The 27,509-nt window shown below is 37.4% G+C and overlaps 2 protein-coding genes across 2 annotated transcripts in view; one reads left to right on the top strand and one right to left on the bottom strand.

Moving 5' to 3' along the window:
- Positions 1-8,523, bottom strand: part of LOC113075701 (NLR family CARD domain-containing protein 3-like) — a gene marked incomplete at its 3' end in the record, with an annotated part of 35,769 nt that extends 27,246 nt beyond the window's left edge. The window contains exons 1-4 of the mRNA XM_026248382.1: positions 8,474-8,523; positions 7,089-7,205; positions 6,113-6,208; positions 30-1,823 (exon numbers count right to left, since the gene is read on the bottom strand). Of these exons, the coding sequence (XP_026104167.1) occupies positions 30-1,823; positions 6,113-6,208; positions 7,089-7,205; positions 8,474-8,523 (2,057 nt within the window). The remainder of the gene's footprint in view (positions 1-29; positions 1,824-6,112; positions 6,209-7,088; positions 7,206-8,473) is intronic.
- A 2,852-nt stretch (positions 8,524-11,375) lies between these two features.
- Positions 11,376-27,138, top strand: LOC113075700 (uncharacterized). The gene is made up of 5 exons (XM_026248380.1): positions 11,376-11,530; positions 20,829-20,875; positions 24,870-25,255; positions 25,743-25,874; positions 27,130-27,138. The coding sequence occupies exons 1-5, from the start codon at positions 11,376-11,378 to the stop codon at positions 27,136-27,138; spliced, it is 729 nt and encodes a 242-aa protein (XP_026104165.1).
- Positions 27,139-27,509: the final 371 nt, after the last annotated feature.

The following is a 27,509-nucleotide window of genomic DNA, read 5'->3' as shown; positions in this document are numbered from 1 at the left end:
GTGTAGTGATTGTTGTCAGTGTGACTTACTGAACTGATCTGGATTCTTTAATCACAGGCAGCAGCTTCTGAAGAACTTCATCTGCTGTATTTTGGGCTCCAATAAACTGTTTCAGATTAATATCATCCATCTTCTGCTCTGATGTCAGCAGCACATAAACCAGAGCTGACCACTGTGAAGAGGAGAGTTTGGTTTCTCCTATTTGTCCAGATCTCAGATAATCCTGGATCTCCTGAATCAGTGAATCATCTCCCAGTTCATTCAGACAGTGGAACATATTGATGGATCTCTCTGAAGTGTGATTCTCCCTGATCTTTTGTTTGATAAACTCAACTGTTTCCTCTTTGTTGTAGGAGCAGCTTCCTGTCTGTGTCAGAAGTTCTCGTAAGAGAGTCTGATTGAACTCCAATGAAAGACCCAGAAGAAAACGCAAGAAAAGGTCCAAATGTCCATTTTTACTCCTTAAAGCTTCATCTACAGCTCTCTTATGCAAATGAGATATGGAATTATATTTCATCTGCTTTAAAACTTTGGTAAAGATACTTTGTTTGGTTTGGTCAAACACATTTATGTAGTTCTTTGTAAAGGAGACATGTGCATATAGAGCTGCTAGATGTTCCTGGATGCTCAGATGAACAAAACAGAAAACTTTCCCCTGATACAAGCCTGCCTCCTCTCTGAAGATCTGAGTGCAAAATCCTGAGTACACTGCTGCTTCTGTCTCATCAATGCCACACTCTCTCAGGTCTTCCTCATAGAAGATCAGGTTTCCTTTTGCAAGCTGTTCAAAAGCCAGTTTCCCCAGTTTGAGGATCATATCTTCATCTTTGACTGTCTTCTCATAGTCCTTCTCATGTTTGATGTTGGTTTGAAGGATCAGGAAGTGTGTGTACATTTGAGTGAGAGTCTTGGGAATCTCTCCATTCTCTGCTCGACTCAACATCTTCTCCAGAACAGCAGCTGAGATCCAGCAGAACACTGGGATGTGGCACATGATGTAGAGGCTCCTTGATGACTTCAGGTGTGAGATGATCCTGTCGGCCAGACTCTGATCACCGATTCTCTTCCTGAAGTATTCCTCCTTCTGTGGATCATTGAAGCCTCGTACCTCTGTCACTCGATGGACACACTCAGAGGGGACAAGATCAACTGCTGCTGGTCTGGAGGTGATCCAGATGAGAGCAGAGGGAAGCAGATTCCCCACAATGAGGTTCATCAGCAGCAAGTCCACTGAGGCTGATTGAGATATATTACACAGTTTCACTTTACTCTTAAAGTCCAGAGACAGACGACACTCATCCAGACCATCAAAGATGAACAACACTTTATATTCGTCACTGGATATTTCCATTTTTTTAGTTTCAGGGAAAAATAAATGAAGAAGATCTGAAAGACTGAGTGTTTTGTGCTTAATCAAGTTGATTTCTCTGAAAGGAAGTGGAAATATGAGCTGGACGTCCTGATTCTTTTTCCCTTCAGCCCAGTCCAGGATCAACTTCTGCACAGAGACGGTTTTTCCAATGCCAGCAACTCCCATTGTCAGCACAGTTCTGATGGCTTTGTCTTGTCCAGGTAAAGGTCTAAAGATGTCATTGCATTTGATGGCTGTGTCCTCTGTTGCTGCTCTCCTGGATTGTGTCTCAATCTGTCTCACCTCATGCTCATTATTGATCTCTCCACTCTCACTCTCTGTGATGTAGAGCTCTGTGTAGATCTCATTCAGGAGAGTTGGGTTTCCCTGCGTCCCTGTTCCTTCATACAGATGCTCAAACTTCTTCAGCAGATTTGATTTGAATCTGCTCTGGTCCAGTTGAGAGTCACGACTGAAAGTATAAAACATTAGATTAAGACATTCAGACACTCAGATATTTGTAAATCTGATAGTAATAAGATCTCTTGACAGCCTAAACAGAAATATTGTACCTCAGATTAGATGGCATGTGTTTTCCCCCAAATATTCCTGGAGTGTCAGCTAACTGCTCACTAATTATGGACAAACATGGACAGAGCAGAGACAATACAATTAAGCAATGAAAAGCAGTCGAAAAGCCAAATGTGTGCTAGGGAAATTTGTACAATTTTGTTGAAATGAAACAGAATTACCTTATACATTCACCTCTCATACAGAACAATTAAAAACTATCCATCTATCTAATCTATTCTCACATGAATCTATTTAAAATAGATGTTGTACCTCAGATCAGGTGTTACATCCCTAGGATGTATGTTTTTAAATAAAATGTTGAGGTATGTTTTCCCCAACTTTTAGGGTGTGGTCATGTATCCTGTGTGTGTGTGTGTGCAACAAAGCAGTTTCAAAATTGCCCACAGGTGGTGCTCATCAGAGTGTGTGTGCTGCAGATGGTGCTGCTACAAAAGAGCAGAGTGAACACCACTTGAGGAGGCTCACTTCTCCCTTGTCCAGATCTGCATTGTGGATCTTGTTGATAGTGCAAGGTTTAAGTAGTAGTAGTAGTAGTAGTAGTAGTAGTAGTAGTAGTAGTAGTAGTAGTAGTAGTAGTAGTAGTAGTAGTAGTAGTAGTAGTAGTAGTAGTAGTAGTAGTAGTTAAGTGATCAGAACTGAAAGTGAATTGTATTTCTGTGCACAAGTGGTGTGTTGAAGCCACAGAGTGTATCACATTTATTTTCTATTTAATTTTTGTCAAGGTATTGGGAGATATTGTAACTTTATTTGATTTATGGTTAGTTTTGGAAGGTGTAGGGAGAGGGTGCCATTTTTATTTTGTACTCCTGTTTATCCCTGTTTTTGGTTAGTGAGGGAGTTGAGGAAAGCTTTTGTTGTTGATTTCTTTTCTTTTACTTGGATAGATTATTTAGTACTCCTCCTGCTAGTCAGCTGCTGTTTTGTTTGTTTTGGCCAGGCCCTCTCCTGAAGACATTTATTGCTTCCCTGGCTAAATAAATTATTTAAATGGTCAAACTAAGTGGTGTTTGCATTTTCTGGAGCAGAGGACTGACGTGATTCCTCCACGTTTTTCTTTTATTTATTCCTTTATAAGTTTTAGTTAACCTGTTACTCCAACTCCCAACCCTAGACTGGGAAAGGGGATCATAACAAGTGGGGGCTCATCGGCTCGTCTTTTAATTTGGCTATTGGTAAGTACCAATTTTTTTTTCTCAAATTGTTTGACTGTTTTCTACTGTAGGTGGGGAGGAAAGTGTTGCAGGCATAAGCATAATGGAGTTTGACTTTACGGAGTTTACTCTTTGTCCTACAACTGAGGCCTTTAATCGTTGTAAGAAAAAATATCTTTTTTTGGTGGCAGAGTTCTTCCTTATTGACATTCGAAAAGATGTTACAAAACAAGTGCTTAAGGATAACTTGTTTGGGAAATTGGTAGATGCTGATATTTTGCCAGAGGTGTCTAAGGGTGGTGATGTGGTTCACTCCGAAGAGGTAGTGGAAACCGCAGCTGAAAATGTGAATCTCACCTCTGTGGTGTCTCATGATCCTAGGATTGCCTTAAAGTTAAAGGAAATGGAGCTTTTGATTAATAAATCGGAATGTGAGACAGAAATGATTAGGCTTCATGTAGTAGAGACAGGCTGACCGAGATATCCAAATACGTAAATTGGATCTTGAAGCAAAGTGATTAGCTCAAAAGCCAGTCCCATCACCGCGTACTAGGCCTCCATCAGTCTCATCACCTTTAAAATCTTCTGGCAGTACATACATGCAGGACTTTTTTTCATTCGCCCTCCAGTGATACTTTTGATGTTAGTAGGTATATAAGACTTGTGCCTCCGTTTAGAGAGACCGAAGTTGATTCCTACTTCGTTGCATTTGAACATGTCACTGGTAAGTTGAGATGGCCAAAAGATATGTGAGCTCTGTTACTCCAGTGTAGCTTAAAAGGGAAAGCACAGGATGTTTGCTCTGCCTTTCCCATAGAACGCTCCCTTGACAATGACATCATTTACGACTGCAGATTTGCAAGCATATAAACTTGTCCCTGAGGCCTATAGACAGAAATTCTGCACTCAATCGAAAAGTCAACCAAACTTATGTTAAATTTGTTAGAGAGAAAAGGGTTCTCTTTGATAGGTGGTGCCTGGCTAGCAAGGTTACTTAACTGGAGGACTTGCAGGAACTAATCTTGTTAGAGGACTTAAAAAAACTGTGTTCCTACAAAGATTGTTGTACACTTAAAGGAACAAAAAGTGTCGATGCTAGCTAGTGCTGCAGTTTTGGCAGATGAGTTCATGCTGACACACAGAAATGTCTTAGTGCACACATCTGCCAAACTTCCGTTGTTGCATGCAGAAATCATGGTTGCCCTGCCTGTTGTGCACTCGTCTAAAAGTGAGACTCAATCTAAAGTTGGTTGAAAGTTGGCAAGCAGTTAAGGCGTGTCTGTTTCTTCTTCCTTGATCCAAACCATTTAATTTCAGACCGTAAGGCTTGGAAACAGAAAATAATGGCTTCCATTAATGGGGGGGGGGGGGGGTGCTTAATTGTTGACTGTGTTGGACCGTTGCCCAAAGCCAAATCAGGAAAGCAGTATATATTGACCATTATGTGTGCTGCAAACCCGTTTCCCTGAGGCAGTTCCAATACATGCATTGAAATCTGAAGTTGTTGTAAAAGAAATGCTCAAATTCTGTACGACTTTTGGATTGCCAAAAGTAATTCAGCGTGACCAAGGGTCAAATTTTACTTCTAGAGTTTTTAAACGGGCTCTTGAAACACTTGGCATAAGTCACCAAATGTCTACAACATATCATCTTGAGTCCCAAGGGGCTCTCAAAAGATTTCCTCAAACATTGAAAACCCTGCTGCATTGTTATTGTGTGGAAACTGGGAGAGATTGGGCCGTGGGTCTTCCTTTCCTAATGTTTGCAATAAGAGAGTCTGTGCAAGAATCTCTTGCCTTTAGTCCCTCTGAACTTGTGTTTGGCCATACAGTTTGCGGCCCTTTGAAGTTAAGCGAACAATTGTTGAAATAAAGTTCTAAACCCATTCCTGTCTACTGTTATGTCACTTCTATCCATGAGAGGTTGCACAAAGTACAAAGTCTTGCCAAACTTAATCTTTCCACTGCTCAGAATAACATGAAAGCGCTTTTTGACCAAATACCTTTAAAAAGAGACTTTCACCCTGGCAATTCCGTGTTGGTTCTACTTCCAACCCCTAGTTCCATCTCACAAGCAAAATTCTCTTGTCCATACCTGGTTGAAAGGAAGTTAAATAACACCAACTTCATTGTAGCTACTCCTGATAGAAAATGTAAGGAGCTGTGTGTTTCATGTAAACAAACTTAAGACATATGTAGACAGAACTCACTATGGAGTGAATGCAGATCAGACAGTGTTCACCGCTGCCTGCTGCTATTGCCACTGTGGTGTAGTGGCAAATTTACTCCTTGGAGGAGGATGGCTTGATGTGCTTTGTTCCAATTCCCTCTACTCCTCTGAAGAATTCTGCTGTTCTGAAAAACCTTTCCCATTTCCATTGTCGTCTGTCTGGTGAACGGGCTAAAGATTAATCAAATTACTGAATGCTTTTCCCACCCTGTTTGGTGACGTGTCCGGTAAAACAACCGTCTGTGTGGACGACATTGATGTTGGTGATGTAGCCTTCTATAAAACAACATCCTTACATGGTTAATCCACAGAAACGTGCGATCAAGCAGACAGAAGTTGAGTACATGCTGCATCATAGAATTGCTACGCCCAGCCAGAGTCCTTGGAGTTCCCCCTGCTTGCTTGTTCCAAAGCCTGATAATCACTTCTGGTTTTTCACTGATTATCGGAAGGTCTCCAACTGTATCGTTGTTTACACTGACCATAACCCTTTGTTTCTTTCCCGATTATTATTATCAGGTTCCAAACATTATTACAGTGGTCTCTCGCTATCTGAGGATATAATATGGACTTGTGTCATAAGAGGGTCGCCGAAAACGTTATGCCTGATGCTCTCTTCAGAGTATGAAATTGTTCCCTCACTGGCACTTGTATCCTCTATACAAGTGTAAATGGTATTGTGAATGTGATAACAACAAACCAAGGTTTGTATTCTTGGTGGTGGGGTTGTTACATCCCCAGGATGTATGTTTTTAAATGTTTTCCCCACCCTTTGGGATTGTAACACAGGTGGTGTGTGTCTTCCCTCAAATTTGACTGGTTTTTCCCCATAGACCGGTCACTCTGCATGGACACCCAACTGGGCTCTGAGACTGATCTGTCGCTTAGGCTTTAACAGAAAAGAGACAATCGAGTATAGAATAGAAGGGAAAAAAAGCATATAGTTGATTTTATGTGGAGTACATTAATATAACAAAGAAAACATAAACGCATGAAAGGTATATTCAGCAACTTTAAAAGAACTGATAAAATAATACAAATGACCACTGCAGTGACGCAATGACTTTAACAGTCACCGATTGGCTCTTTCATTTGGAAAGTGGGACAATTCCGCTATAATGCACATTGCAGTTTCTCCCCTTCATAACTTTAGGAGTGAACGTCTTTGTATTCCTAGTCTTTGAGAATGCCCACCACCCACCAGCTTAATAGTGGAGAGGAGAACGAGTAAGGAAGCCAATCAGTAAAGTACAAAAAGGTCTGAAGAGTAAACCACTCGTCAGATGCTGCCTGCATTAAGGACACCTGATACCATATCGAGGGGCGCATACCATCATCTCCAATATTTCTGTTTAGAGTTTGATTTAAGAACTTGTAGCTTAGCTGACTTTGTTTTAGATTTGTTACAATTTCCTCCATGTGACTTGACTTATAACTACAAACTGAGCCTCAAAAAAGACCAAACGGCTATTTGGGCTTTCAGTCATTTAGATGTTGTCCGGTCAATTAGGTTTTTATGGCCTGTCTTCTTGTAGCATTGGGTTTCTTCTGCTTTCCCATATCTACAGTCAAGATGTCTTCACTTTGTCTATACCAAGTCAAAGTGACTCTTGGTTTTATTAAAATTGAGTACAGATAGTCTGCATACTATACCGTATTTTTATGGCTAGATGGCAGTGACTTCTGTTCTGTTGGTGTGTTTTCTATTAAAGTGATGGAGCGGTTTCATTTGTGCTGTAATTTGATGGTAAAAAAATTTGTACCTCAGATCAGTTGATATGGGTCTTCCCTGAAAGCGTAATAGTTTATCCATAGACCAGTCACTCTTCATGGACACACAGCTGGGATCTGATGAGTTTGATCTGTCCTCCTGAAATTCACTTTAATAGAATAGCAACATTGGCTATATTAGATAACCGAGATAATATGAATGTTGTCTAACCAAAAAATAAATATGCCGAAACAAATTAAGCTGAAGATATGTTGAAGAGTGATGACACTGTCCAACGATAATGTCATCTATCCATCCACCTGTCTATCTCTCAGTATTTAAAGTCCTAAACACCCTGGGCCCGGGTTTTCAAAAGTAATCCAGTAGGATTTTGGATAATGGATTGGATCAAATCTTGAAAATGTGTTTTTCAAAAGAAAAAATTGATTACATAATCGGATTAGATCACGTAATCCAATCTTGGTTTTGATCCGGATCAAACCTTTTAGTTTGGGTGGTTTTTTTTTTTTTTTTTTGTAGGATTTAGATCACTTTGATCCAAAAAAAATCTGGATTAAACTGATCCCATCAGAAAGGTGGATTCAGCGTGGATTTCATGGCCAAAGTGTAATGAAAACTTTAAAAATTTATCAAATAATACTATATTTGGATCATGCAGTATCTTACAAGATATCCTATTTCTTCATAAGGTTTTAATTTTATTTGTTCATCCGTCAGGCTACAGTGATTAGGTAGGCTTTAACGCATTCAGCCTTTCAGTATAGGCCTACAGCAAAGTAGAATGAGTTTGGCCTCATAAAATAATCCCCCAAACAGCTGTCAAAATTGACCAAAAACAACATTTTATTCTGTCACTAATTGATATATATATTCGTCACAATCAAAAATATTGTTTTACATTAAGTTTTTTTTTAATTCAATACATCTATACTTGTTATAAATATCCTCAATGTACAGTGTTTGTGTTGTAGCTCTCAGATGAGCGGACTGCTGGAAGAGGATGGGGTGGGGTTTTTCTTGTTTTTAGTTGTTTTTTTAAATGTCTGGGTTTTCATTTCAAATAAAATAAACTTATTGACCCCTCACTGGCTATTCTACTTGTTGCTCTTTACATATTTATAGTTCTAAATTGTGATTTTCCTATCCTGTTTGAGCACTGGTTATCCAGCACTGGTTATCCAGATTTGGTGATCCTGAAAAGTTCCTATCCGGATCAGATTGATCCAATCCGATGTTACTTTAAAAAACTGGCTCCAAAAGTAAGATGGATTACGTGATCACTGATTGCAAAAAAAGGATTTCTAAATCCGGATCAATTTTATCTGGATTAAACCTTTTGAAAAACTGGGCCCTGGTCATGTGGTGTACATTGTATCTTCTATTTAACATTAAGATCATATGAAGACTTTGACATACCTACATCCTGGAGAAACATCTCCATCTCTGAATGTTCGTGTGTCCTCCATGATTCATTCAGTCTTCATGAAGCTGCACAGATACATCTGATGAGACAGAAATCCTCAGATACAACAAAATACAAGAAGTGTGTCTTTGTATAAAACAAAAGACTCTGACTTCTGACTTTTAATCAGTAATCAAGTTTTCACTTCTGGATTAGATTTGTCATCATATTATTGCATATGTTCAGAACTGGCATCATCTGAATCAGCAGATATTCTTTTTGAGGTGGATATTGACTTTAGTTTACACAGAAAATTTGAAGACGCGCAGCTAAATTAAAAATAAAGATTTTAAAGCAAAGATAGTTGCAATAATGTGGTTTATAACTTAGGCTTTTACGAATAGGCTAACATACAATAAATGTATTTTAACATGGGTTCTATATAGGCCTATGTCCAAAGATCATTAATAATGAAGACATCATTGAGATCAAAAATGCATATAACGCACCTCATGAGTAAGTTACATTTCATGGTTACTTATTGAGGAAGTCGATAACCTTTCTTGATGCTTCACTTTAACACTTGCTTGAAATGTAAGGTTGTCTTGAGTTTACTAAACAACATCACGTAAATTCCTACAAAAATACACGTAAAGAAATCACTGGATACTTAAATGCTCATTATATATAATGAGTTAAAGATTCTTAAACACGGGTGTAAAATGGAGCAGGAAGATAAAGCACAACACCGGTTTACTTTCACTTTCGGTTTACTGCAGTCACATGACCTCTGCGCTGTTTGGTAAGCAATGGAGACAAAAAAAAAAAACACACACATTATACAGGCACTTCTCTTCTATTTAACAGTATGTTATTATTTTAATTGTATTTAATTAAACTTTCAATAAAACATTCACCATGGGTACGTAAAATGTTATTGTAAAATGTTTTGGCCTGAGAAACTTGGTGTTGGTAGACGTATTTTATATATATATATATATATGTATATGTGCATTAAAAAAAAATTATATAAAGTATTGTTCTACATCTGTCCAAGTAGGCTACCACTGTGGTAATTTTCATGTTGCTGTATGGTTTTATTCATTAATAATTGCTTGCCAAAATTATAACTAATACTATTTACCTCACTATATAGTCATATCTTAAAAATTCATAAAAAGATTACATCAAATAGTTTCCGGCAAACTCTGCCAGATTCTTGTTCTATATCTCCTCAAATACTTCTGTGTTGATTTTCATAGTGCTAAACTGTTTCATTCTTTAATAGAGTGCCAAATTCATGACCAATATATCATAAAAAAATAAATTCCATTTGTCAAGCAAGACAAAAGGCGTTTCAGCGCCTGACATCTCATCCTTATGTTATGTTGCATAGGCTATTAAACCTTTTTTTTTTTTTTTTAGGCTAAAATGCGTGACCTAACTCCGTTCCCATGGAAACCATTTGTTTGATCTAATTTTGTTAATTTCCAGCCTAAAAGTGATTAATCCGTATCTAAAGCCGTCTTCGCCAAGAGAACCCATTTATAATCAGTTGATGCGGTGAGTCCACACAAGGCTACAAATCTTCTACTACCGATGCCTCCTTGTATCTAGAAGCTTTGAAACACTTTCAGAAGCTATCGATTGATATGAATATTTTTGGTAACTAAATATCGTCAGCTAAAAAGTAACTAGTAACTTTGTGATGAGTGGGGCAGGGCCGAGGGACGTGGGAGGAGCGAGGCCGGTGGAATGATTGAGAAATCAGTGACACCTGCGACCCACCGCCGGTCTCGAGTCCCACGTATGAGATGGAAGGATATAAAACTGGAGCGACGAGAGAGGACCAGGCCTGGGCTTTAATTTATGTTTTGCTTTTTATTTGTGCGCATCAGTCGTCTGTGAGGGGCTGATGCGCTGTTTTGTGTTTATTTTGAATTATTAAAATGATGTTTGACTGTGCGCTGGTTCCCGCCTCCTTCCGGATGAATAAGGATATTTTATCATTACAGTGGTGCCGAAGCCCGGGAGAAGGAGGGACGCGCTGCTGTGGTGAATCCGTGGTGCCATCGAGCCGCCATGGACGCTCGAGGCGGTGGGCTGGAGCGAGTTGCCGGGGACGGGCGAGCTCGCTGCTGGCCGCCCGTGATGTGGAGGGGTGGTTGCCATCCCTGAGGGAGCGGAGGAGTCTGCGCCATTTGCCAGGGGGCCAGAGCCTGCTGCCATCTGCCGGAACGGGGAGGAGCAGGTAACGGGGGACTCCTGCCGGCTGCCCAAAAGCGGAGGAGCCGTCGCCGTCCACCGGGCAGTGGAGGAGTGTCATGCCGTCCAGTGCCACCGCCAGGCACCACGGAGGAGATCACCCAGCTGGTGGAGGGCCGAGCAGCAGTGCGTCTGGGAACCTGATTTTTTTTTTTTTCTCCTCTCTCGTCTCTGTCGCTCCTCATCCTTCCATCTCCTTTTCTCTCGCCTCGTCTGTCCTACCCCCAGGTTCCCGATGGTCCCGTGAGTGTTCCCCCCCGGAGGGAGGGGTGGGGTTAGTAGAGCGCAGTCTCGAGGGTACCCCTGGCCTGCGAGGGGCGATGGGGGTATGTGACAAGTGGGGCGGGGCCGAGGGACATGGGCGGAGCGAGGCTGGTGGAATGATTGGGAAATCAGTGACACCTGCGACCCACCGCCGGTCTCGAGTCCCACGTAGGAGATGGAAGGATATAAAACTGGAGCAACGACAGTGAAGGACGAGAGAGGACCAGGCCTGGGCTTTATTTTATGTTTTGCTTTTTATTTGCGCGCATCAGTCATCCGTGAGGGGCTGATGCGCTGTTTTGTGTTTTTTGAATAATTAAAATAGTCACCAATAGATCCAACAGATGTACAGGCGGTGAACGACTGGATGGCACGCAGTGAGGAGGTATGGAATCAGGCTCATATTCACCTGCAACACGCTGTAAGGAGGCAGAAGGAACAGGCAGACCGCAGAAGGTGTCCAGGTCACAACTATCAACCGGGCCAGTGGGTATGGCTATCAACACGGGATCTCCGTCTCCGGCTCCCGTGCCGCAAGTTACGTGGGTCCATTACAAATCACTAGACAAATCACTCCAGTTTCATTCCGCTTGGCACTGCCTAACACATATCGTATCTCTCCTACTTTTCATGTATCTCTGCTCAAGCCCACTGCTGGTCCCATAGACGAAGTATAGGGGAGGTCCCATGCACAGGCCCCTCAACCCATCATCATAGAGGGCGAGGAGGACTACCAAGTCCAGGAATTGCTCGATTCCAGACGTCGGGGTAGAATCCTACAGTATCTGGTCGACTGGGAGGGGTACGCTCCAGAAGAACGCTAATGGGTAAACTCAGAGGATAACCTAGATCCCAATCTTGTCAAGGAGTTTCATCGCCTACATCCTGGTAAACCGGCCCCTCGACACCGTGGAAGACCCCGATGTCGTGTGCCTCCTCGCGCCAAGAGTCGCTCGCAGGGGGGTGGGGGGGGGGCTCTGTCACTACATTTTTATTTTCTTGTGCAAGACGCGGGTGCAACAGCAAAACAAGTCCATCAAGCACAAAAAAAAACAACTTTATTGTAGCCTACTACTACTGTATGTTTGAGATGTCATATTTTCATGAAGGTTGACAGGCTGAAATGTGCTGTTATTATCTTTTGTTTTTTTTAACTAAACATTGCTAATAATATTATCATCCATGTGGAAAGACATTTCCCCACAATGTAGAGAATACCAGGACGACACACACACACACGCATACACATTTTTACTTGTATACTTTTAAGTTGCATTTGTTTATTTTATTTTATTTATTTTTGTTCAATCTCAAACCATTATTTTATTTTTATTATTAAGATGTCTGCTCAAGAGTTAAAGATCCCCTTTTCTGTGATCCCATGTTTTCAACTTTAGTTAGTGTGTAATGTTGTTGTTAGAGTATAAATAATATCTGTAGAATTCTAAAGCTCAAAGTTCAATGCCAAGCGAGATATTTGATTTAACAGAATTCACCTTCATTGAGCCACTTGTTTGGACTACATACCTCTAGTTCCTGCAGTAATGACGTCACTAAAACAGTTAAACTAACCTCCGCCCGCATGAATACACAAAAAGGGGGCCTTGTTGCGCTCCAACGGAGAAGAGGAAGAGTTGCGTTTATGTTTGCCATGTCGTTGAAACGCTGTTAATTTCATCTCAGAGTCCAATCACTTTTGTTTGGGCTTCCCAGGGATGCTGTACTTGGAGATTAATGGTTACAATTTATGTTTAACTCGGTTCCCAAAATTATAATCCACATGTAAAACTATGTGCAGCAATTTTTGCTGAGTACAGCTTCCTCAATCGCACAAAGATTATTCTTGAAAGATGGAGCAGTTCCCTCTTTTTCTGGAGAAGGCATTGATTTTTTTCAAAGCCAACACACATACAAAGAGCACATGAGTGTTAACATGTGAGATCTTACAGAGATGACAAGTGCCATAAATCAATCTGATTAGCCTTCTCTAAAAACACACATGACATGGCCTTAGAAAATATTTCAGAGAATGCAGTTTTACAGATTAGATTATGAAATTTCTAATGACGTTTTGAAAGACTTGTGGCTTCAGCTACACTGTATTTCTAAACTCATATCATCAACAATTTTTTTTAATACATTTAAAAAATATGTTTTTAATATTTTTATATTTGAGCTTATATATCTCTATTATCATAACAGTCTGAGTGATTCTGATTCCTGAACAGTAAACTTTGGAGTGTCAGCTTTGTGAACAAATGTTGATTATGTATCTAGTCAGAAAGAATCATGAGCAGAAAACCTTTTATTTTGGGTATGTCATTTCTGTCTCCATGCCAAAAAACGGGGGGTGACTGGTAAGGGGTTATCTTTTTTATTCGATAAAATAAATGTTTAAGCTGTCAAATAATCATGTTACAACGTGCCCCTCAGATGTAACAATGTACGCCATCTACGCGGCATGTTGTCACATTTCTCTTCCATTCTTTTGAGGTGAAAGAAGAAAAACTGTATGCACTATAATTCTGAAACAAAGTGACATAGTTGTACTTAACAAGTGTGAAATGAATGTGGATTAAAATGTATAATATGAAACCCTAGTAGGGTGACCACCTGCTAATAAGCCCAAGTGGGGACAAGGTGTATGTTTCTGAGGGACAATGTTGGACACTGCCTTGCGTGGTGGTGCCCCCACCCCATGGGCAGACTCACTGATAGTGGTTTACCCATTTCTAGCACATACCACCTTACATGGTATATTAATAATGCCCTATTCCCCTAAACAAGTGTAATTGCTGATGTATGCTCATGACAGAATTGACAGATTCACTTCCACTTACGATTTATTTTAGCTATTTTATTTATTTTTCATTACAATTTATTTACTTTAAATAAATTATAATATAAAATTATAGGATTAAAATGAATTGTAGTTGCTCAACACCACAGGAACAGTTAAAAAAAAGTCTAAACTCACAACTCCAGAGGTTCACGGGACGAGAAGGGGGAGAAAGTATGGTGAATGTTAAAGGCAGGCGCATGAAAAAAAAAACAGTTTGAAACAGGACACACCTTCTCTTTTTTAATTGATGATGGCGGTGGCTCACTTTCTCCATTTTTCGAATTGGAAAGCGTGCATCTAAAAGTTCCTTCCCAGTGTGTCTGGTATGCACGTGCGTGCGCTGTCATGACAACAACAAAAAAGTTGACAACAACCTAGTCAGCAGTTCAACTGACAGGGTGGGTGTGGCAACAGTAGCGTGCTGAACTGTCAAGTAATGTTCGTTTGGCTGCCTGGGGCTCGAGGATATAGAGCGACCAACTTTTTTTGAGCAAGCATTGATTATGCGTGACACAGTCTCAATTTGTGGGACGCATGAATTGGGCATCAAACGCTGTGCGCGCCCCGCTCAGTAAATACACATTTTTAAACATCAGATCACTTAAACTAATTGCTTAAACGAAACACTACATTACTGCAACGTCAAAAAAACAAAAACAACAATATATACATACACACACACACACGTAGATATATATATATATATATATATATATATATATATATATATATATGCACACACACACACACACACACACACATACAGTAGTCGCGATTTTTGTTCCTCTCACAGTTGTTATTTCTCGTGTTCGAATCAGTGAATGTGCGCGAATAAAGGAGGGTGGAGATGGCACAAGGTGACTGAACTAAACCTTCCGAAACATTGTCCTTCCTTCCTCATATTAGTCATTTCATAACGACGATGGATGTGGTCAGGAAAAAAAGGTAAGTAGCCTACTATTTTATCACTTCTAGTGGTGTTTTATTCATTAGACTTTAAAAACGAAATCAATGCATGAAAATGTCATGTCCATCCGGTTACTAAATAATTTCCTCAATCAGACAAATGCCACTTGGGTTGGTGAAGATCCGTGAGTTTAACAAGGAGAACTTGAAAACCTGTGGGTTCCAGTTAATTTGTCATGTTATGCACGAATTTAGAAAAGAACAAAACAAACTTAGAACATATGTTACTGAGGTATGTACACACACACATTAATGAAAGATTGCCTATTTACCGCATAGAAATCGCTGTGATATGTTGTATAGCCTATAGCCTACACTAAAAACATGATGATGATGATGATGAGCTAGTCTAATAAACTTTGTTTAACTTTTTTTTTAAGATTCTCCACAGCATCTTCTTTTTAGGGATCATTCATGAGGACTGTCTCACTCCTGAAGATATTTTAACTGCACAGACTGCTGAGATTGTAAGACAGGAATTTCCAGAACCGTTTCGGAAATACAGGAGTCATTTACCAAAACGCACACCTTTCTCAGTATTGTTAGACATAGTAAGAATCATATTAGGTTATGTATTTATTTAAATAGTTAAATTGTTGAAATTTTAGTAATGCCTCAAAAATGTACATTTTACTTTTTTTAGATGCAGCTTACATTGGGCACAAAAGAGAATATGAAGGAGAAGCTTTGCAGTCTAATGAAAAAGATGAAATTTCCTTATCCTCTGCACAAACCAGCAAACAAAAACCAGCGCTACTACACACTGGAATCCACCGTCATTTGCATTTGCTCCAATAGCCTGTACACATCACAAGAATATGTTGGTGCTTCTCTGGGCTGTAGGACAGAAAAGGCCAAAAGTACTATGATATATTCTTCATGTATAAATACATGGCATGAGTATGTGTCGTATGCAGTAATGTCATTTGCACATCAGGAAGAGGGTGACAGTTTACAGTTTCATGAGTCTATGCAATGCCAGGCGTACATCAGGGATTGGAAAGACAACACTTACAAGGAAATACAACCATGTATGAACTGTTCACGTCTTTTCAATCTGCCAAAAGGTACAGAACAAGAACATTATCCTTATGGCAACTGTGCAGAGACAGAGTGCTTGAGCAAACTCCTGATCGATGATCAGTTCATGCGAGAGAATATAGAAATCAAGAATTATACAACTGACAAACTGAATATGTTAAAAGACCGTACTAGAGAGCTTTTACGAGAGAAGCTTGCTTCCATACCTTCTCTTAACGATATTAATAGAGATGATCTTCTATGGTTTAATCCACACACTTAAAAACAAAGGTCCAAAGCAAAACGGTTTTTAACCATAATTCATTGAAAAACACACAAATGTGTCATTGTTTATCATGTTTTTTTAGAACTTTGTGTTGAGATTCAGTTTTATTGTTATATAAGTTTCTGTCAGAATTTCCACTTTATTGATTACGTGACGATGAACACATTGTGTAACCTTATAGTCATGAGAATTCAAACCAGTTTAAACTGGTTTGGTAAATGGTGTGCATTGTGCACTTGATGACAGAACATGATTACCATAGATTATTCTTAGTTTGTTTTGCAAATGTTTTACAAGCCACACCTTGAGTTTCTGGTTAATGTGCACGAATGTCGTTCCCTTTAATTTTAGCTCTAATAATGTACATACAGTACATGGTCTTTCCCATATAACTGGAAATGGTTATTAATATTCTAAGATGTTTTGTATAATTGTGAAATTAAAATATTACAGCAAACAAAATAGAGTATCCTGTTTAATTTATCCAAATGGCTTTATTGAAAAGGTGAAAAAAGAGATGAAATGACGCACGCCAGACTCACACCTGTCCCTGTAAGTCAACAGCTTAAGATAATGGATCACCCACTAAAAAAAACGAACCATTATTCTGGCCAACAAATGTTGTAATTGAAGTAAATCAATAACGTGACAAGCCCAACCAGTTTTGCTATTTTAAAGAAAAACACATGATTTGACTCAAAGCCTAATTGTCACTGACTCATATGACATCTACCACTGGTCTTTCCTTTATGAAAAAAGAATAAACTTGACTAGACAAAAATAAAAATGTAAACAAACAAACAGCTCAATTATTCAACTTATTATTAAAAAGCAGAATTATTCAGTCTCTGGGTTGTTATATGTTTTGCAATTTATTTCAGAGTACTTTTTAAAATATTATTTAACCATCAAATAAAATCCAGTTATTTAATTTTATTTTGTGAAAATGTTGAATGTGGGGTTAGAAATGTTAGCTAAGCAGTATAGCTACACATTGTTTTAGGTGCAGGAAATGTTCTTTCTGTACTGTTCATATATACGCAAATTAAGAACAGGTGATTTCAGTATAATTATGTATTTGTGTTCCTGGATGGAAAAATACCAACACATGCGCACTTTACCTTTCAGGAGCTCCACCTTTATGAAAACAGCCGCAGGAATGAGAATGAGTTATTTTCCTCTTGTAACAACACATAGATTTTAGTGTACATCTAACCACCAAAAACTGTCTGCTGAGAGAAGTTGGGTAAGGTTTTATTTTCTTTTTCTCTCTCTCATTGTTTTTATTTTTACTTTACTTCATTTCTTTGCTTACTCTATAGAAGACCTAACCAAAAAAAAAAAGTTTTTTGATTTAAAATAAAATAAAATACACCACAGGCATATGCATTTTTACTTTTAAGAAGAATATTTGCTGAATTCAACTGAAAATTAAAGTCTTTGGTAGGATTACAGATATTTAAAATGTAAGAAGGAGTGTATAGTGTTTTGTTCCTGGTCTAACTCTTAAACATATGTAAAAATGTTTGTGTACCCTGATAAGGTCAGGTTGATCCAGAGTCATATTAAGTATTATTTTTGTCTTAAACACAACCAGTTATTTTATTGATTTATGTATTTAATAATGTTTATACCTACAGCATATTTTGGGATTAAACATTTTTAATGTATCTTTGTATGTGTCTTTACTTAAAAGGAGTTTATGTAGGCTATTACTGTATTAAAACCAGTAATTAATTAAATTAATTAAAATGTTAGGCAACTTTGTATTTGAATGAAAAGAAAATAAAAGAAAAGGAAAAGAAAGAAAAGAGAAAGAAAGAGAGAGAGAGAGAGAGAAAAAACAGTGTTCTCATTGTTTCTTGTGATCAGTCTGTCAGGCAGAACCGGTTTTGAACGATCCTAGATGATATAGCAGAGGTGGACATTTAGTTACTCAAGCATTTGTAGTTTTCATTTTAGCTTCCAATATGTATATAATATATATGCATATGAGTTGGGAAACTTGTTTTGAAGAAGTACAGTAACTGCATTTAAATTATATACTGATACACTGCACTTAACCACACAACTTCACAATGAGATTTCTTTTGTGATCAGAATGTGTTGCCAGTGAACAGGACTTATGTAAAACAAGCATATACAGTAGATTATATTTTCCTCAATGTATTTTGTTATCCCAGGACTGTGTCCAGTCCACTGTGCTCATCCACTGCACACATTCCCAACTTCTCTGAAAGGTAATGTGTATGTTTGTATGTGTTTTTCAAATAATTTACCGTCCAGTCAATTTTAGGGATTTATTTTCATATTGCATATATCATTTTGGATAGTTACTATATAAGCATATTGCATATGTACAAACCTGATTCCAAAAAAGTTGGGACACTGAACAAATTGTGAGTAAAAAAGTAATGGAATAGTTTACAAATATCATGAACTTATATTTTATTCACAATAGAATATAGATAACATATCAAATGTTGAAATTGAGAAATTTTGAAATGTCATGCCAAATATTGGCTCATTTTGGATTTCATGAGAGCTACACATTCCAAAAAACTTGGGACAGGTAGCAATAGGGCCCGGAAAAGTTAAATGTACATATAAGGAACATCGTTTTGCAACATAAGCCGCGTTTCCAATGCAGGAACTTTACCCAGGAACTAGGGACTTTGGTATGGTACTCGGTGTGTTTCCACCGCAGGAACCAGGAACTAAAGAAAGTTCCGTGTAAAAAAATGCCCCTCAGAAAGTCCCTGCTGGCGAGGTGGTACTTTTCACAGTTCCGGAACTTTCGGGGGCGGGACTTGGGAGCTAAACATCCTGATTGGTTGAGTTCACGCACCATTGGTTGAGTTCAAACACCATTTATTTGGATCATTTTCAAAATATTACTGTTATTGTCATGAAATGTAATTTTAAAAGTATTTCAGGCGAGAATTTAGTTGTTTAAAACTCAAATATGTGGTTTATTTATAAATACAGCACCTATTTAAAAATATGTTTTGCCAATCTCGGAGACGGTCAGCTCCACGCAATCAGCGAGAGCTCAGTGCTTATGTATCCGCTGAAAGCAACCTCACCTCGGCTAGACCTTCTGATGTGTGCCGCTGGCTCTGATGTGTCTTTAGTGGTTAAACATAAAATACAATTCAGCTGCGGGGTGAATCTAACAGGTTATCTTTGGCCTGTATTCAATTTATCTATGTGTTAAAATGAAAATAAAAAAAGGCAAATTAATATAATATTTTGTTTCATTGTAATGACTGTATATATACACATTTCCCTGAACTAAGTACATTTCTGTGGCTATTATTGTTTTCAAATGGAAACAAAAGGAGGCAGTGGTATTCAATATCCTATTTCGTTTTATTGTAAATATACAGTGAGGAAATTTGCAGTAGCTAAAGCGAGCTGACTGAAGTTATCAAGTACGCTGCTGTTTGCAGAATTACCAGTCCTGCGTCGTCGTGGACATCACACTCCTGAGACGAATGCACAAAGACCGAACTACTGAGGATGCAAGTCTAAAATCAGTATACTAATATGTATTGAGAAACGCGCGCAGACCTATGTCACTAGACTATTTGCCTAATCTTCCCGGTACTTTACACCGCAGTGGAAACGCAGAAACAACAGGTCTGGGGGTAAAAAAGTTCCTGTGAAAAAAAAGTTCCTGGTACAAGTGTTCCGGGTAATTTCGGTGGAAACGCGGCATTATTAGTTCAATAGGCAACATGATTGGGTATAAAAAGAGCCTCTCAGAGTGACAGTGTCTCTCAGAAGTCAAGATGGGCAGAGGATCACCAATTACCCCAATGCTGCGGCGTTGTCATCATCTACAGTGCCTAATATCATCCAAAGATTCAGAGAATCTGGAACAATCTCTGTGTGTAAGGGTCAAGGCCGGAAAACCATACTGAATGCCTGTGATCTTCAATTACAACATCATGGCTGCGTAGAAGAAGGATCCGGGTACTGAAATGACCAGCTGCAGTCCAGATCTTTCACCCATAGAAAACATTTGGCGCATCATAAAGAGGAAGATGGCCTCGTCCCAATTTTTTTGAGACGTGTTGATTCCATGAAATTTTAAATTAACTTACTTTTCCCTTAAAATGATACATTTTCTCAGTTTAAACATTTGATATGTCATCGATGTTGTATTCTGAATAAAATATTGAAATGTGAAACTTCCACATCATTGCATTTTGTTTTTATTCACAATTCGTACAGTGTCCCAACCTTTTGGAAATCAGGTTTGTAGTTGGAAAATAAAGGAAGAACAATGGAAACATATAGCAATAGGCACAGAATGAGATTTACCATTTAAATCAGAATGGGTTGTTGACTTTTTTATGTTTACAATTATTAGGACAAGACCATATAGTGCAAATTTAAGAAGTCTTCAGTCTTGAAACAGAACACAGTCTGAACTATGACAACCAAGTAAGTACAAAATTATGCTTTCAGTGTTCATTCTGAAGGACAGGGTGTATGAATTGGTATACAGAGAATTTTGCTGTCAGTGTACTTAATTTACATCTTCTTATATGTTACCACTTTTTTTATTCCTCCTAGTTAAACTGTATTTTCATATATGGCAACAACCTTTGGCAACACATTTAACAAAGATAATAAAATAAAACAAATAAAATAACACTGTATACTTCAAAGTATTTTTATATTCAAATACTGTTAAAAATATAATTTCACCCTTTAGATCCCCAGAAAAAATCAAGGAGGAATTTCTGTCATTCACTGAAGAAGGTAAGAAAGGACAAGTTAAAAATGTTTTGAGAAAGAATGAGCTTGGTTATAATGTTACCACCATCATTTGTCTTAGAAAATCTGAGCTGAATTATCATTAAAATAAGTCCCAAACTCAGTATAAGGAAACAAAATTAGCCAGTTGCATGAATCTAGTCTAAGGAAGAAAATGAAATTACATTACAACTTTTAAGATGGCTGTCTGTAACAAAAGGATGAGTTTGACTGCAAGCTTCAGCATCTGAAACTGGATTGTATGCTGTTCACTGACAGACAAACTGCGTTAAAGAAAGAATCGTCCGCTGATCGAGTGCAATGTTGTCATGTTTCGGAAACTCGTATTTTGTGGTAATAGGACTGTGTAGAGCACATGTGCAGATGCTGAAAGCAGATCTTGACCAGTATCGAGATCTGTGACATTTGCACAACATCTCTACAGAGTATTACTGTAAAGTGTGAGCGATTCCAAAACATGCCTCTTACATTTGGAAGAACCTGAGACTGCAGCAAACTTGGGCAGAGTCGAGAGGATGCATCCCACCTGGATAATCTCTTGGACAAATGTGTGTTTCTCCAAAAAAGAATTCCATGAAGCTACCATGGAACTTTGTGTGGAATCAACTGGCTCCAGGGAAAATGGAAGACAGGTGACCCTAAGTACACTTAACCTGTTAAATGTCACCCCGTCCCGTATACGGGACACCTACGTTGACTATACTATATTACAATCAAATCTAATCTAATCTTGACAAACTATATATTGTTGGAAAGGTCTAAGACTCCCAAATATATATTATCCCAATATTTTTTGTAAAAAATTATGTAGGAAAAGTAATAGATCAATTTATGACAAGAGTGCACCCTCAAAAATCTACATTACAAAAGGAGCTTTGACCTTTGTTTAAAAAAAAGACTTCCTCGTTGCCTTTTTCTCTATCACATTTTAGAAATCATGAGAAGTTATATATCACTTGAAAACATAAAATCTCAAAATTCATCCTTCAAAACCCATTTTAAAATCAGACATTGCATTACCATGTAAATGGCACATCAAAATCATGTTACAAAATGTTTTCAGTCATGAAATATAAAAATTTAGGTTTGTATCATGCACATTCAAGTCTATCTTCAAAAACGTGAGTGACAGTTATCAGGTTAATATAAAGGACTGACATCAAAAACACACAAAGCATCATGTTTCAGTTGTCTTATGCAATATATGCAAATAATACTTTTTTTCTGATTACAAAGGCTCGATTGTGTTTTAATATATACCACATTTGGTTTTTAATATATTTTAATAATTTTTCCATATTCCCTCAAATTTGCTCTTCAGTGTGACTTGTGAATTGGTTCAATCAATTATTAATATAAAAATAAAAATAACAAATTAATCTCATATTGGACATCTGTAGTCAAGAGCAAGCATAGGATCTGTCATCGTTCATGCCTGCAGTAAGGAAATAAAATACAGATGAAAAATTGTCATAAATGCAGCTTGCAGAAGAATTGTGGATTTATTCACTGGCAGATTACTCATCATAATACAGTTTCCTTGTCTCCATTTTAATGAAACTGTCCTTGAACACTTCCTTAACTAATGGACTGCAGATAATTGATTGAGAATTTAAATCTTCACAGTTTGTGAGAATCACTGACACACATTCTGATATTGCTCAGATTGTATTTATAGTGGTGAAGAAACTCAGAAAATCCCTTCATGGTGTTCCTGATTCCATGAAGCAAGTATGAGAAAATGGATCACCGATGGAGCAAGAGTATGGCGTCATTTTGTGGGAAATTGCAAATTCAGAAATTACTGAAAAAACATCAGAAGCATTTCACCTGAGGTAAGAGGAAAAATATCTGGACTGTTGCTCAGTGGTCCAAAGTCCTCTTTTCAGATGAAAATAAATTTAGCATTTGATTTGGAAATCAAGGTTTGGATTCTGGAGGAAGACTGGAGAGGCACTGAATCCAAGCTGCTTGAAGTCCAGTGTGAAGTTTCTGAAGGCAGTAATGATTTGGGTGCATGACGTCTGCTGATGTTGCTCCATTGTGTTTTATTAAGTCCAAAGTCAATGCAGCCATCTACCAGGAGATTTTGGAGCACTTTATGCTTCCATCTGCTGACAAGCTTCATGGAGATGCTGATTTCATTTTGCAGCAGGACTTTAACACCTGCCCACAGACCGAAACCACTTCCAAGTGGTTTGCTGACCATGATATTACTGTGCTTGATTGGCCAACCAACTCATCTGACCTAAAGCCCATATGAAATCTATGGTATGCTTTCAAGAGAAAGATGAGAAACAGTAGATCCGAACTGAAGCTCAGCAGAACCAGAGCTCACTGATGCTGTTTGTGTTAAAGGATCCCCAACCGAGTACTGACTGCACAAATTAACATCAGTGGTGTCAAGTAACGAAGTACAAATACTTCATTACCTTACTTAAGTAGAAATTTGGGGTATCTATACTTTACTTGAGTAATTATTTTTCAGCCGACTTTTTACTTCTACTCCTTACTTTTTCAAGCAAGTATCTGTACTTTCTACTCCTTACATTCTTTACTGCTATTTCATTTCAGCTTGTTTTCATTCTGGCTTGTCACCATTCAAAAAAAATAAAAAATCTATCCAGATAAATCTCGCCATCCAGATGGAGTGAATTTGATTGTGGTTGGATGAGAAGTATAAATATATACCATTCCGACACCCTATTGGTTTGTACGCGATCCATCGCACCTGCACATGACACAAATCACATCACACTCCAGCAAGACATAGCCAGTTTTGGGTTTGTTTATCCAAAAATATATTTCTGGAACCGGTATCCGATCGCCTCAGAGTCAATCCCCTTATCCCCCAATCCCCTCGAACACTGAACATAGCAGATGTATGTACTGAATACAAGAAGGTATCAATCAACAAGGTATCAGGATTATGAGTTATATTTCATTTTTAGTTTTTGATTACTCCGTTGGATTAATCATTCATTTTGACAGCACTATAATGTTTATTGTAAATAGACAACCATACAAGAGTAATTGTTACTAAGCCTGCACCAATGTGCTTGTCCATCACCCTCGCAGATTCCTGCAGATAAACTTTTACATTCCATTAAAGGTTATTGATAACATGCCTCTGAAGTTTGACTTTTGCACCATTACAATACTTAAAGGCAGCTAGTCATCATATCTCTAGCTCTTTAATGTATTTGCATTGTACTAAAGTGTGTTCATTTTCAATGGGCATATATATATTTTTCAACATTAACATTAAATAGAACATCATAGTCATTATGGCCTATGTCCTTTAGAAAAATGTTTTTTTTTTTTTGAGGAGGGGTAGTGCACAACAGGCCCCTGTGGTGCGGCCCAAGCTTTTGTTCTTAATGGCATTTTTTCCCTTACATTACTTTTACTTTTATACTTTAAGTAGTTTTTTAAACCAGAACTTTTACACTTTTACTTGAGTAAAAAGCTTGAGTTGATACTTCAACTTCTACAAAAGTCTTTTTAAACCCTAGTATCTATACTTCTACTTGAGTAATGAATGCCAATACTTTTAACACCACTGCTTAACATACATTAAAGAACTTGAACTTTTCTGTTTTACAAATCCTTTTTTGGTTTGATCTTCTAATTTTCTTTTCTAATATTACGAGATGCTGGATTTCTTTACTTTCATGAACTCTGATAATCAAAAAAAAAAAAAAAAAAAAAAAAAAATGTTTTACTTTACATGTAATGAATTTAGTATATATGAAAGTTTCACTTTTGGAAATAAGTTATTCTATTCAATATTCTATTTTTTTTTTTTTTAGGTGCACCTGTATGTGTAATTTACATTCGGTGTGTGTACAAAAGTACAAAAAGAAATATATGTACTAAATAAAACTATATAAATGTATCTGTTTGTATATTATATTTCTTTATTTCTATTCAAATTTATTAGCTACCACTACTAATAATAATAGTGATTGTGCTTTAGGTGCTGTGGATCTCTGTAGAATAGCACGTTTCGTAAAGCATCACTGCAACTTGACAGTTCCTCTTGTGAAACCAAGAAGCTGCACTCTGAGAATTTGTGGGCTGAAAGAAACCGTGTACGAAGGGGATGAAGAGCAACTTGAAGCATGGAAATATTATTACCTGCCAGAAAGGATGGAAATGGAAGTGATTGGTGCCATTGATGACTTCCCGTGTGATGCATTCGGTCTGCAGCTGGTGATTTTGTTGGGTGAAGATGGAAGGGTCTTTGCCTGTGAGGATGAGCTTTTGCACCTTGTAGCCAGGAATTTGAGGGACCTGCTTCAGAATGAAATGGCTTTCCCTGGAATAGAGACCTTCAAGCTTGGAGAGTGTTTTGAAGAGCCGGTGAGGTCAAAAACATTCATTATACATTTATTTTTACTCCTACATGTATACTAACTTTTCACTGAACAAGTTTATATTGAGTGGCTTACAATGTTCTGTATTCTCCCTGTTTTATTCTGCCAATGACAGTAGTGTCAAACAAAGCCAAAGCAAGACAACACTCAATAATTAATTTCTATTTTTGAATCAGTCGAATCTGTTTTGAATCAGGTGAATGATTGATAAACAGATAAAAATAATGATAAGTGTAGTGACACAATCAATGAGGTCACAGCACTGTATTGGAACGCCACTCAGCCAATCAATAAAATATAATAAGCAACTAATTAAGAAGATTAAACAATAACACTGAACATTCTGAATTCTAGCTTCCAGACATATTGCAATGGTTAGATATAGAGATTATCTAGGGATTTGCAAAATATATATTTATACATATTGTTGATTATATTCAATGTTTATGCATATTCTTTTGTTTGTTGCACAGACTGAGGAAGAATATCTTGAAATGATGGAAAGCGTTGATGTCAAAGAAATGAAGAAACAACACATGAAGTTCAGAGAATCTCTGGAGTTTGATTTGCTCAACACTATGAATGAAATCACACAGAGCCATAACGTAAGATTACAGAACCTTCTTTTACATTTATTTATTGGCATACATTTAAATGGTATTATAATAATAAGCTCAACCACCCCTCCTTTTTTGGAAAACAGGTTCATAAAGAAAAACAAGTGGTTTCAGAGGAGTTCACCTCAAGCACAAAACAAAGATTTCAAGGAAATGCATCAATATGCAGTTGCAAGGTGGAAAACAGAGAAAAACTTTGGTACAATCAATGTCATCACAGGGCTTTTTGCCCGTCAAGCCATGGGCTTATTGTGTAAAATTACATTAATCCTGTTCAAATTAATCTTGATATTCTGCTCTTTCAAAATGCATTCATACGCCTTGTAAACACCATTTAATTAACATCAGTGAAAATATTTAGAAAATATTTCTCAGTGTCTGCTAAATTTTATTAATGATAATCAGTATATGCTTCTTCAGTTAGCAGAATAGATTTGATTAGAGTGGCTTCATGTAGATAACTGACGAGGGTAAATCAACAACCAATGACATTTTCCAACACTGCTCCTCATCTTTTTGCTTCTTGCCTATAAATGCTGTTAAAGTGGGACATTTAAACCTAATCAGATTTATTCTTTATTCTTTCATTTCAAAGCAACTCATGTCAAAAAATAAGCATGTCATAAATACATACATACACATAAATACAATTGTGTACTGGGATATATTTCAACCTGGTATTTTATATATCCTGAATGAAATGTTTATTATTCTTTTTTTTTATGGGAATTCCACAGCCTTGAGTTGGTCATTAACAAAAAGTGCATTGCCATTGAAAAATTGCCATTAGCACATTCGATTAATATAATGTCTATTTTTTTATTGACAAATTGATTCATTCACTATAATGATAAACAATGTATTTCAGAATTTGTTAAGGAAGAAAGAGAATCAGGAGAAAAGGAAGGACAGGTCAGTGGACCAGTTAATTGGAATTTAAAATAGTAAATTTCATAAGACAATTTTCTTTTTTAATTATGTATTTTATAAATGACACTCAAAATTTAAAGATGTCATATTCATCTTATACATTTTAGGACATTTCAGTGATATGCATGTATAGGAATCAGATTGAAATGTTTCAAATTTTCTCATTATCTGAAGTGTAATAAAGTGTAATCTGTATTTTTAAACTAATACAAAATATTAAGAAAAACATGCAGCTACATTACACAAAGAAATAATGTTTTGCCAGTCAGTCTTTTGCTGCTAGTGGGTATTCTCTATATCTGTGAATTTGTAGAACCCATAAATGAATGTTTCAAAGGTGCCTACCTCTGTATTTTTCTTTTCTACTGTCTATATGTATATCTACAATAAAGAAGTTAAACTGTGTGCAGATCTTTTTTTAGCTCAACACCTGAAAATGTAATGTTTTGTTGTGATAAACGTAAACTGTGCCCAGTTTAACTGAAATACCTGATGCAGTTTTGATTCGTTGTAAAACATACAGAAAATGAATATTGTTACCTACAGTTACTTAAGGAAAGTAGCCTAATGGTAAGAACACAATACATTATGTCTTCCAACACAGCAACAATACAACTGTTTTTTTGTTTTTGTTTTTTATTGAGAACGAATGTCTCAAAATGGCTGTGAAGAAGAAAGATATAATACAAAGAG

This window comes from Carassius auratus, unplaced genomic scaffold (genome assembly GCF_003368295.1).
Source record: "Carassius auratus strain Wakin unplaced genomic scaffold, ASM336829v1 scaf_tig00017499, whole genome shotgun sequence".
NCBI classification, from domain to species: domain Eukaryota; kingdom Metazoa; phylum Chordata; class Actinopteri; order Cypriniformes; family Cyprinidae; genus Carassius; species Carassius auratus.
This window is presented reverse-complemented; position numbering and strand designations above follow the sequence as displayed.

Bases quoted from the DNA above. Each gene is read 5' to 3' on its own strand.
- LOC113075700 (XM_026248380.1), top strand. From the start codon at position 11,376: ATGGAATCAGGCTCATATTCACCTGCAACACGCTGTAAGGAGGCAGAA. The intron at 11,531-20,828 runs GTGGGTCCATTA...TTCACCCTTTAG, and splicing joins GCTCCCGTGCCGCAAGTTAC to ATCCCCAGAAAAAATCAAGG. The intron at 25,256-25,742 runs GTGAGGTCAAAA...TTTGTTGCACAG, and splicing joins GAGAGTGTTTTGAAGAGCCG to ACTGAGGAAGAATATCTTGA.